Here is a 12,447-nt window from a genome sequence, read left to right as displayed (position 1 = left end):
CTTAATTCCTCCATGTCTGTGTGGGGTTCCCCTCCAACTGCTGCTGTCCCACACTTTCTCTCCCCTAATTCTGGAGAGTCCCTGTGCCATTGTTTCCCAAACTTACAATAATCACGTACACCTTTAGTCTTACCAACATCCCCCTTCTCGGTAAAAGATAATTTGGGGGTAGTTTTAATAATACTGTTTTATCTTTGAATTGTTTTCTGCAGGTAAATATAAGTATGATGAAGTAAAATATATATTTTTTAAATGCCGTGTAGCCTTTGAAACATACACTTTGGAAAACAGTGCCCTATGCAATTGATGTAGCTCTCCAATTTGGATTTTCAGAGCAAAGGCAACCTCCAGCTTTAGGGAGGAAAATATGTGGGGCGGCAGTAGCCGGAGCAGAACACCACGCGGATGAGGGGGAATTAAAAGGGGCACTAGGGGGGCACCATCCACATTAAGCCAATATATGGATGGGCATGGCACCTGGTGGTATCCTACTTGTGGCAGAGGCCTTTGACCTTGCACCTTTGACCTGGTAGCACCAAGATGACCAGTGAGGCCTTACACATCATCCCATCTTCAGACTTAGGATTCTGCACCAAGTTTCAGTGGTATGTTTTCTGGCAGCCTCAGTGTGTGTGTGTGTGTGTGCGCGCGTGCATGTATATATGTATGTGTATCTATCAATAATAATAACAATAATAATAATAATAATAATTTATTATTTTTACCCTGCCCATCTGGCTGGATTTCCCCAGTCACTCTGGGCAGCTTCCAACAAAACATTAAAATACAATAGTCCATCAAACATTAAAAGCTTCCCTAAACAGGGCTGCCTTCAGATGTCTTCTAAAAAATCTGGTAGTTGTTTTTCTCTTTGACATCTGGTGGGAGGGCATTCCACAGGGCAGGTGCCACCACCGAGAAGGGCCCTCTGCCTGGTTCCCTGTAACTTGGCTTCTCGCAGCGAGGGAACTGCCAGAAGGTCCTCGGTGCTGGACCTCAGTGTCCGGGCAGAACGATGTGGGTGGAGATGCTCCTTCAGGTATACTGGACTGAGGCCGTTTAGGGCTTTAAAGGTCAGCAGCAACACTTTGAATTGTGCTCGGAAACGTACTGGGAGCTAATGTAGGTCTTTCAAGACCGGTGTTATGTGGTCTCGGCGGCCGCTCCCAGTCACCAGTCTAGCTGCTGCATTCTGGATTAGTTGTGGTTTCTGGTAGCCCCACACAGAGCGCATTGCAGTAGTCCAAGCGAGAGATAACTAGAGCATGCACCACTCTGGCGAGACTTTCCGCAGACAGATGGGGTCTCAGCCTGCGTACCAGATGGGAGATGGTAAACAGCTGTCCTGGACAGAGAATTGACCTGCGCCTCCATGGACAACTGCGAGTCCAAAATGACTCCTAGGCTGCGCACCTGGTCCTTCAGGGGCACAGTTACCCCATTCAGGACCAGGGAGTCCTCCACACTTGCCTGCCTCCTGTCCCCAAAAACAGTTGTCCTGTCCCTGTCCCTGTCCCTGTCCCTGTCCCTGTCCCTGTCCCTGTCCCTGTCCCTGTCCCTGTCCCTGTCCCTGTCCCTGTCCCTGTCCCTGTCCCTGTCCTGTCCTGTCCTGTCCTGTCCTGTCCTGTCCTGTCCTGTCCTGTCCTGTCTGTCTGTCTGTCTGTCTGTCTGTCTGTCTATCTATCTATCTATCTATCTATCTATCTATCGGCACTTAGCCTGAACTAGAAACTGGGAATCAATTACTAGCTGAAGTGAGGCAGGCACACAGTATGATGAAGTTTAGGCATCTACTGAAGACATTTTTGTTCAGGAAGGCTTTCCCTGTGGTATGACCTGATCATTTATGGAAGATCAATTTTATATTTGATTAAATGCTTTTGTTGTTTTAAGAGCTTGTTGAATTGATTCTACTGCTTTCAGAGCTTGTGTTTCAGTGTTTTATTCTGTTTTTACCCTGCACACCACTGTGATGGCTTTATGCTTTGAAGCTGTCTATAAATTTAATTAAAAAAACCAACCAAACAACAACAAAAAACTTGATACCTCCCTGCAAAATGGGTCATATCAAAGTCACAAAATACAATAAATCAGGATTGCTGGTTTATCATGGATTATGGGGCATCATTCAGTGCAGGCGCCCCAACCCCTCATTTGCTGGTGTAAGAACAAGAGCAAATTCAGGGAGCCATTGTGAAACTTGGCTTGAGACAGCATCCACACCTTGGATCCTGGTCTGTTTCTCTTCCAAGAAACCAGAATCTCTTGCCAGCCTGAAACATGGTTTGCTGCTGGCTGCTGGATCCTGGCTCACTGGGAAGAAACAAGCCCTGATCCTGAATTGGGGCACCACAGGAAACCATGCTTAACTGACCCTCTCTAGCTTGTTCCTCCAGTTCAAACCCTGGGAGGGGAGGAACAGGAGAGATCCAGCCATGTGCACAGCTCATTCCCAAGCCACCATGATAAGCCAGCAACTCTGGTTTATCACTATGCCAAGGTGATGGGCATTGTGGTTCAACAGAACAGCCCAAGGGCAGCTAAAGGGTACTAAAAAGGAAACTATTTTTGGCAAGACTTTTCTGGCCCCTAAATCCCGTTATGTTAGGGGTGTCCAGTTGATCCCTGCATCACCCCGATCCCCAAAGCCGACCAGGACATCACACCTCTCAGTCGAGCGTGGTTCAAAGGAGGGCATATGTGTGCAGGGATATGGTGGCAGCTTCCAGGGTCAACTCCTGGTCTGAAGGTGGCCTTGGTCAAAGAAACCTCTAGTGGACCCCATTCTTCATCAGTACACCCTGCCAAGAGCAGCAGTTGCACACTGGGCGCAGCCACCACCCAAATTCTCCGCAATGCCCAAGAACAATGACAGTCACCATGGATTTTGTGAGAAATTAAAATGGTGTCCAGGCTGAGGTGCTTAGTACTGCTTGGAGCTTCAAGCCAGGGCAAGCCGCGTCAGTCGTGGGCTCTGCCTAAGGATGACATGTGTCTGGGTGGCCCTGAGGTCGTTGAATCGCCTTCTCTAGAGACCTGGCCCAAGCCATGGTGCTTTTCAGATTTCACTCCTGGGGCTTGGTTGCTATTTATTTTAAACATTTACCAAAAGGAAGGGGGTATGGGCTGTCCCTCATTCCTAGCACACCTGCATTATGGTTTATTGATATTACAGTTAACGTTTTGGAATGTGAAGCCCACCCTGAAGCTTAACAACATGGCTGGCTTTGATTCGGAGGCTCCCTGACTCCAAACCACACGGGGTCAACGTAAGAAGCAGAGCAAGAGATCAAGGGTAAAACTGGCATCGTGCCAGATTGGGAAAGAACAGAGTCTGAGAACTGAGAGGTCATCTCACAAAAAATGTGGCACCTCCTTGATGGACTGCAGCTTGTCTCCTCATCTGTCCTACCCTCGTGTCTCTTTAAGAAATCTAACCACCTAGGACCAACAAGCTTTTCCACAGCCAGCAAAGAGTGCTTTAATGCGAGCACTATGGCTGGTTGACTGTTCAGATGCCCCTCTCTGGTATTCAACCTTGGGTCCCTAGATAGTCCAAACTACATTTCCCATTGGGCTAAGCTGGCTGTGCATGATGGGAATTGTAGTCCAACACCATCTAGAGTAGTCCAACACTGTTTCAGAGAGATAAATGTGGCTCTCCAGACGTTGCTGGACTCCAACTCCCATCAACCCCACGAACCAGCATGGTGTCCAAGATGATGGGAGTTGGGCTCCAGCCACATCTGGAGGGCAACTGTGGGTTTCTCACTTCCCATCCCTTTAGAGCAGTGGTTCTCAACTTGTGGGTCCCCAGATGTTGTTGGACTACAACTCCCATCATCCCTGAGCTCTGGCCTTGCTAGCTAGGGGTGATGGGAATTGTAGTTCAACATCATCTGGGGACCCACAGGTTGAGAAAGGCTGCTTTAGAGCATGCTGGTCACACAACAGCCTTGAGCTACTATTGGCCACCACTGATTAAAAAAAAATGGGAGTAAAGATGACAACTTCTAGAGCAGAGGAGGAGTTGGCCTTTTTGAAACCAGTCTCCTCCATGCACCCCTTGTGCATGGGGATATGAGCGTGGCCCATTCTTTTCTCATCAGTGAGGGGCTGACAAAGAGAGAAGCCTCCTGGTTCTCCCCAAAGCAGCAAATGACAAGCAAAGCACTGCCCTGCTGGACTCCACCAGGCAGCCAACAAAGTTTAGGAGGTGCCAAGCCCGATTGGCACCTTTCAGCTGAGCAAAAAGAAGCCTCCTCTCTTTCAAACTAGGGTGACCCTACAAGGGGCTCCTCTCAGGCTCCCCCCCAAAATGCTTGAGGGGTGGCAGAGGAAGCCTCTCTGGCACCCAAGGTAGGGCGAACTGCCTGACTGCGCATGCGTGGTGCTCACACAGATGTCTCTCACGCGGCAGCCCATACCCTCAGCTGCTCTACAGCTGGGGGGGGGAGGCAGCAGGCCATCTTGTCACCTCCCACCCAGGGCGGCACCCGGGGCGGAACGCCCCCCACCCCACCCTTCGTACGCCCCTGGCCCACCCCCTTCACTGGGTGGTTTCCAATACACTTGTTCAGATAGCAGGGTGGAAGGGGTGGGGAGGGCTGGGTAACGGCTGCAGCAAATTCCTGCCACACTTTAGCTGGCACATCCCAGACCCACTGCACTTTGGGTGAGGGATGCTACTTTGTGCCCCCTAGCAGATGAATCCCCAAGAATGCATCAGAAGCAATCAATGAAGCAAGCCCCACATGGGGCTTGTAATAATCAGATCACCAGCATAAGTCACACAGTTCATCAAAGCTCTGTAGCAGCGACGCAAGATTAAAGGCAGTTTGTTTGACTTCCTCCCCGAAACATGTTTTTTCCCCTTTTCTTTTCTAATAAACATTCATGTATAAAACACAACCAAAACATTTTCTTTTCCCAGCTGCATAAGCGAGAAATCGAGGCAATGTCAGAAACCAACACGGGATGATAAGATGGTTCAAGCAGATGAACGGAGGAGAAAAACCAGAGAGAGAGAGAGAGAGAGAGAGAGCGAGCAAAGGAGGGAGATGGAGAAAGAGATGGCAAAGGAGAGAGAGATGGAGAGAGGAAGAGGAGGAGGAAATAAAAAACTCATTTGTGGAAAGAAACTTAAGACCATACCTTGGCTGTTTAGCGTCAGGTGAGCTGGACCTTGAAGGGGAAGGAAAGAAAAAAAGAAAGAAAGAAAAAGACGAGTCATATAAACGCACGGAAAAAAGGAGGGTTTTCCCCTCTTTGCCACAATTTAAAAGCATTTTTTAACTTGTGACAGACATCCAGGCCCCCGGGAGATAGAGAAGGGGGAAGGTTTGAGGGTCGGATGCCGAAACAAACAGAAAGGAGAGAGGAGAAGAAACTCAAAATCCCGGACAGAGCCAGACAAAACCAAAGCAATAATAATAATCATAACAAGAGGGGAACAGGGGAAGAAAATAAAAGAAGTTTGGTTTCTTTGAGGATTAAAAAAAAAAAGCATTTCGGGCAAACAGTCACATCGCCCAATGAGAGAAAATGCTTTTTTTTTCCTGGTTAAAAACAATAAAAATGTGGGGGTGGGAGTGGGAGGGGGGGAGAACCACGCAAACCAAGGCAGCCTTGAGGGGGGCGTGTGGCGTTTGCGGCCGGCAAGAATCAGGCGTGAGCGGAAACTGCTCCAGGAAGGAAAAGGGTTAGTGAAGCAAAACCAAGAGTCAACGGCTGGCCTCTCCTCCAACCGACCAGATTCCTAAAGCAGGTCAGTGGGTATGAGTGGGTGCCTGGGGGCCCAACAGGAATACCCCCCCCTCCTTTCTCATTGTCCCAGGTGTCAGAGACTGGGAGGAATTTCCCTCCAATAAAAAGCTTGCCCCACCATCTTGAAATTGCAACACATTTGATTGAGAGGAACTCTGCATGGAAACCACCAAGACCAGCACACAACCCAGAGGAAGACAGAAGACGGGCCCAGGATATTTGGGTGGAAATCTGTCGAGGAAGAACCACCAAAGCATGGGAAGCTCCTCCGAAGGGAGCCAGGCCACTCATCCATGTACCTCAATATTACCTACTCTGACTGGCAGCATCGGCCCTCTAGGTCTTCAAGCTTGGGACATTCACAGCCCTACCTGGAGATGCTTCCGTTGTGGACTGAACCCTTGAGACCTTTCGCATTGCAAAGCACACACTCTGCCAGAGAGCTATGATGCTCCTCCCCAATCAGAGCAGAGCAGAATCCATACTTTACTGCCCTGGGAACACTCCCAGTGGTCGAAGGTGTGGGATGCACATTTGTTCAATAAATAAGTAAGGCGTGCACTGAGAAGCTGAGAATGTTTCCCCGACTGTAAGTTAGACGGAAAGGCTAAGGCAGGCCTGTCAACAGCCACTCATCTGGTTGCTTGTGGTGATTAAGCAATTGCCTCCAGGCGATCAGGCAGGGAAGTTTGTAGCAGCTTAGCACTGGCCTGTGCACACAGGCAGGCTGCACAGAATGACTGAAGTCCAGTCCTTTGCAAGGCTGGGCTAAAGGAGGCTCTTACGGGGCAAACGCGTTGGCTGTGAGCAATTGTGAAAAGGCCCCCTTCTGCCCACAGGCACGCATCCAGTGCAGATCAGAGTGCTGAACCCAGTGTGCATTGACTTTGCCTGCAAGCAACCTCCACTGTCACCCTTGTGTGACAGATCAGAGTTACACACACACACATACACACACACACAGACGGCTGAGCGACCCAGAACTGACAATGAAGAAAGCAGAATGGTGGGATCCAGCCCTGGGGCTTTCTCTTGCTATGACCCTTGGTCCCTAGGACTGGCCCCTCATGTCCCCTGGGTCAAAGGACACAGCCCCACCTCTCTCCCTGGCCCTAGGCTGCAAACAGAGCTCCCTTGATGTCAGAGTGCCCTTGTTCCACAGGGCATGGGCAAGGACACAGACATACACACCAACACCTATTCAGCAAGGCAAAGCAAGTATTCCCCCCCTCCCGCCGCCCAATGGCGTGAGCAATAAGGCCCCAACATGCAGAGTGACAAGGAGAAGGCAGGGCCGCTGCATGCCTTTCCCCGCATGGCCAAAGGCTGCAGGTGGCATCAGAGTGAGGCAGCATTCCTATTCCTCCCATGCCACCCCTCTGCCGCCATTCATCACCACGTCAGCTCCAGACCCTGTGCTGGCAGCTGCTTCCGGAAAAAGCTCCCAATTTCATGCAAATGAGGAGTTCTCGCTCCCACCTCCAATGCAGACACACATCTGAGTCCTAATCAATCTGTCAAGCAGCTACAGGCCTAAAAGTGGCTGGCACATTTGCCCCTTCCAGCATCTCAAAGGCAAACATACAGGCAAGGATACAGGCAGTTGCAAAAACGTGGGTCCATCTAACTCAGTACCACCTGCACTGACAAGCAGGGTCTCTCCAGGATTTCAGACAGCCCCAGAATCACAGAGGTGGAAGGAATCCCAAAAGTCACCTAGTCCAACCCTGCTGCAATGCCAGAATCACAGCTCATCTGATCACTGTTTAAAACCCTCCCATGGATCGGCCACCTTCCAAGAGAGTCCATTCCACTGCTGAACAGAAAGCTCATTCGGAATCTCCTTTCTCGATGTTTGAATCCACTGGTTTGGGTCCTACCATCTGAAGCAGTAGAAAGCACACACTGGAGGTTTCACCAGCTATGGCTGGTATGCCAGTTATGACTGTTCTTCACCATTGTGGTTCAAGCCCTGGTAACCTCAGTTATTTCAATGTGCTCCATGTGGAGCTGCCCATGCCCCAAACTCCAGTTGGGGCAAGCTGCTGCAGCCAGACTGCCGATGGGGACAGACCTCTCACCACAACATGTGTCCGAGGCTGCTTAAAAGCTTGCCCTCCCTGCCCAGATGCGACCAGGACACATTTAAGGGTCCATTATTCATTGAGAAGGCCTTTGTGAACTTGGTTCCGCTGGATCCCTTTATACTGCAGCCTGATCACTGAGGTCTTGCGGGGAGTCCATGTTTATTAAAAAAAACACCAAATCGGTTTACAAGAATAGTACACAAAGCCACATGATCAATGCCACATACAAAGTTTTAAAAAAGACATCCATTAACCACCGTGGAAATAAGTATTCTTCTTTGCATGCATAGGAATGGAAAAGCTTTCAGCAGGTGTTCAAAGTTTGGCACCCAAGGGTCCTGTTGAGGCTCTCTCTCTCTTTTTTTTTATAAGATATTTATTAAAGTTTTCAGAAATAATACTTCACAAAACAGAAAAAACAAAAATACAACAAAATAAAAACAATTTAAAAAACACAAAGAGTTTCCATTTACTTATTTTCTTTTAACTTCCTTTCCAGACCTCCTCTTACCACCCTTTCTTATATTCCAATTCAAATTGTTTGTTCAGCAAATCCTCACCATTAGTTCTCTTACTTATTTCAAAACCTTATTTTCCATATCTCTTAAGCATTACAGCTGAAAACCACTTAATTTCTATCCAGCATCATTCTAACATTCCTTAATTTTACAATATTTCTGCAAATAGTATTTAAACTTCTTCCAGTCTTCTTCTGCCGACTCTTTTCTCTGGTCTCGGATTCTGCCGGTCATTTCTGCCAGTCCCATATAGTCGATCATCTTCATCTGCCATTCTTCCAGAGTGGGTAGATCTTGTGTCTTCCAATATTTTGCGATGAGTATTCTTGCTGCTGTTGTCGCATACATAAAGAAAGTTCTATCCTTCTTTGGCACCAATTGGCCAACCATGCCCAGGAGAAAGGCCTCTGGTTTCTTCAAGAAGGTATATTTAAATACCTTTTTCATTTCATTATAAATCATTTCCCAAAAAGCCTTAATCCTTGGGCACGTCCACCAAAGGTGAAAGAATGTACCTTCAGTCTCTTTACATTTCCAACATTTATTATCGGGCAAATGATAAATTTTTGCAAGCTTGACTGGGGTCATGTACCACCCGTAAATCATTTTCATAATATTCTCTCTTAGGGCATTACATGCCGTAAATTTCAAACCGGTGGTCCATAGCTGTTCCCACTCAGCAAACATAATATTATGTCCAACATCCTGTGCCCATTTAATCATAGCAGACTTCACTGTTTCATCCTGAGTATTCCATTTCAACAGCAAGTTATACATCTTTGACAGAATCTTAGTTTTGGGTTCTAACAATTCTGTTTCTAATTTCAATTTTTCCACCTGGAATCCAATTTTCTTATCCAATTTATAAGCCTCCATTATCTGATAATAGTGAAGCCAGTCTCACACTTTGTTTTTTAGTTTCTCAAAACTCTGCAATTTCAAATTGTCTCCCTCTTGTTCCAAAATTTCCCAATATTTTGGCCAATTGGACTCCATATTGAGTCTTTTAAAGGCTTTCGCTTCCATTGGTGACAACCACCTTGGGGTTTTGTTTTCCAATAAATCTTTGTATCTTATCCAAACATTAAACAATGCTTTCCTGACAATACGGTTTTTAAATGCTTTATGTACTTTAACCCTGTCGTACCACAAATATGCATGCCACCCAAAAGCGTTATTAAATCCTTCTAAGTCCAAAATGGCTGTGTTCTCAAGAAGCAGCCAGTCTTTCAACCAGCAGAATGCTGCTGATTCATAGTAAAGTTTAAGGTCTGGCAGGGCAAATCCACCCCTTTCCTTTACATCAGTTAATATCTTAAATTTTATTCTGGGCTTCTTGCCCTGCCAGACAAATCTAGAAATATATTTCTGCCACTTCTTGAAACAGTCCATCTTGTCCACAATCTGCAACGTTTGAAACAAAAACAACATTCTAGGCAATACATTCATCTTTATAGCTGCAATTCGACCCAACAAGGAAAGCTTCAAATTTGACCATATTTCTAGATCTTTTTTCACTTCTGTCCAACATTTTTCATAATTATCTTTAAATAAGTTCACATTTTTTGCTGTCATATTAATCCCCAAATATTTCACTTTCTTAACCACGGTCAAACCAGTCTCATTCTGAAACCTTTCTTTTTCAATTGATGTTAAGTTTTTCTCTAAAACTTTGGTTTTTAACTTGTTCAGTTTAAATCCTGCCACTTGACCAAATTCTTGAATTAACTCTAAAACTCTTTTAGTACTAGATTCTGGCTCCTGTAATGTCAAAATTAAATCATCTGCAAATGCTCTCAGTTTGTACTGTTTAGCTCCGACCTGTATACCTTTAACCAACTGGTCTCTTCTAATCATATTCTGTTGAGGCTGTCTCTCTTTGGGTGCCGCCATGGTTCAGACACACAGCTCACATCTGCCAGGAGCCATGCCTTCAGTACTGTGAACCTAGTTCTGTGGAACTCCCTCCCACTTCCAATAACACTCCCCTGTTGGACTTCAGGCTCTTGGTGAAGTTTGAATAAAAAATAATCCATAAAGCGCTTTAAGTAAGTTCCCCCCAGATTTTATTGTTAGTTTCAACTGAATACATGCTGGACCCCTCTTGGACACCACTTAGAAAGTAGCACTATTCAGCAAATAATCCAACTACAAAAATTAGAATTCAAAGCAGCCCTCCACCTGCTCTCTCGGGAGTCGGGCATGCTGGCTCAAAAGCTCCTCTGCACTCCTGCAGAGTTGGGGAACTGGTGTCTCTCCAGATCTTAAGGGACTTCAACTCCCATCAGCCACAGTAAGCATGACCAATGGTCAGTGCCTGTGGAAGTTGTGGTTCAACAATATCTGAAGGGACCCACAGGTTCTTCCACACCTCAACCCACTCCTTGGACGAGAAGTGTCTGAGCCTGAAACCAGATGTGCAGAGGGTGGCAGTGGTTGTGGGGCGGGCACTCTGTTCAGAAGCAGTGTTTTGAACTTTCTGACATTAAAGTGCTATGCAGGTTAAAAGACAAGCCCTGCTGGATGAAGATGATGTGAACTGTAGTCTAATAGTATCTGGAAGACCACAGCTCACCCCCCTCATGGGCCTCCAAATTTACTTACTGTATTCCTTATTTAAATTATACTCAGTCCTTCCTCCCAAAAGAGCCCAGAGTGGGAAATAACAAGCAATAAAACAGCAAAATCATAAAAAACCCAATGCCAACACAGACTGGGACCAAAATTACCAGCTAATGGTTAAGGATGTTGGGAGATGCAGCCCAGAAACACCTGGGAGACCCTCCCAGATCCCTCACCTCTGATCCAAACTATTTGACCACAACTCCAAAGGGTATACATAGGACCCAGGCTTCCTGGGAGTTCCCTGACCATCTCCACTCATCCATAGCAAGATATCTGTTTCCTCCCCAAAATTTGAGACTGTTCTCAGGAGTCTTGAATCCTGCTCTAGGGGTCCCTGAGACCCTTCAAAAGCTGGGGCTCAAGCACCAAGTCTGAAGGCCTCTGAGCAGTGAACTCTCACAAGAACATAAGCATATAAGATGAGCCTGCTATATCCAGCCAATGGCCTTCCAGTCCAGCATTCTGTTCTCCCAGGGGGCAGTGGGAAACCCTCAAGGAGGATTCAAGCACAGTGACAATACAGTGGGAAGAGCCACCCACAGAGGAAAAGCCTTCTGATTTGATGTTATGGTTTTATTATATTATTAATTATTATTATTATTTATTGAATTTATATACCGCCCTATACCTAGGGGTCTCAGAGCAGTTCACAGAATAAAATCAAGATATAAAACCACAAAATACCTAATAAAAATAAAAACAGCAACCCAATACCCCCCCCCAAAGAAAACCACATTTTAAAAGGGCATAGGATGTAAATTGGATCAAACAAATGCCTGGTTAAAGAGGAACATTTTTGCCTGGCGCCTAAAGGTGTATAATGAAGGTACCAGGCGAACTTCCCTGGGGAAAGCGTTCAACAGATGAGGAGCCACTCCAGAGAAGGCCCTTTCTCATGTTGCCACCCTTCGGACCTCTCGAGGAGGATGCATATGAAGGAGGGCCTCAGAAGATGAACTCAGGGTCCGGGTAGGTTCATATGGAAAGAGGCAGTCCTTGAGGTATTGGGCCCAGAAACTAATTGGTAGCCAGTGCAGTCATATCAGGATCAGTGTAATATGCTCAAATTTTCTTACTCCGGTGAGCAACCTACCTGCTGAATTCTACACCAGCTGAAGTTTCTGAACCGTCTTCAGAGGCAGCCCTACGTATAACACATTGCCTGGCCTGCCTGCCTATGTATAACACATCTAACCTTGAGGTTACCAGAGCATAGACAACAGTAGTTAGGCTATCCCTGTCCAGATAGGGACGTAGCTGTGTTGGAAGCTGCCCAGGCAGAGTGGCTGGAGCAACCCAGCCAGACAGGCGGGTATAAATAATAAAATTATTATGAATTTGTCTGATCCTTGTTTATAGTCATCCAGACCCGCCAGACAGGCGGGTATAAATAATAAAATTATTATGAATTTGTCTGATCCTTGTTTATAGTCATCCAAGTTGGTGGCCAT

General features: G+C 46.6%; 1 protein-coding gene across 23 annotated transcripts in view; it reads right to left on the bottom strand.

Moving 5' to 3' along the window:
• NRXN2 (neurexin 2) overlaps window positions 1–12,447 on the bottom strand; it is a 303,692-nt gene that overhangs the window by 240,622 nt on the left and 50,623 nt on the right. For 19 of the 23 annotated variants that reach the window (XM_081842385.1, XM_081842384.1, XM_081842390.1 and 16 more), the window contains exon 3: window positions 5,155–5,184. The exons of the other annotated variants lie outside the window; for them this stretch is intronic. In XM_081842385.1, coding sequence (XP_081698511.1) covers window positions 5,155–5,184 — 30 coding nt within the window. The remainder of the gene's footprint in view (window positions 1–5,154; window positions 5,185–12,447) is intronic. 23 annotated transcript variants of the gene reach the window in all.

The sequence above is a fragment of the Podarcis erhardii genome (genome assembly GCF_964252035.2).
Source record: "Podarcis erhardii genome assembly, chromosome: 15".
Classification (NCBI taxonomy): domain Eukaryota; kingdom Metazoa; phylum Chordata; class Lepidosauria; order Squamata; family Lacertidae; genus Podarcis; species Podarcis erhardii.
This window is presented reverse-complemented; position numbering and strand designations above follow the sequence as displayed.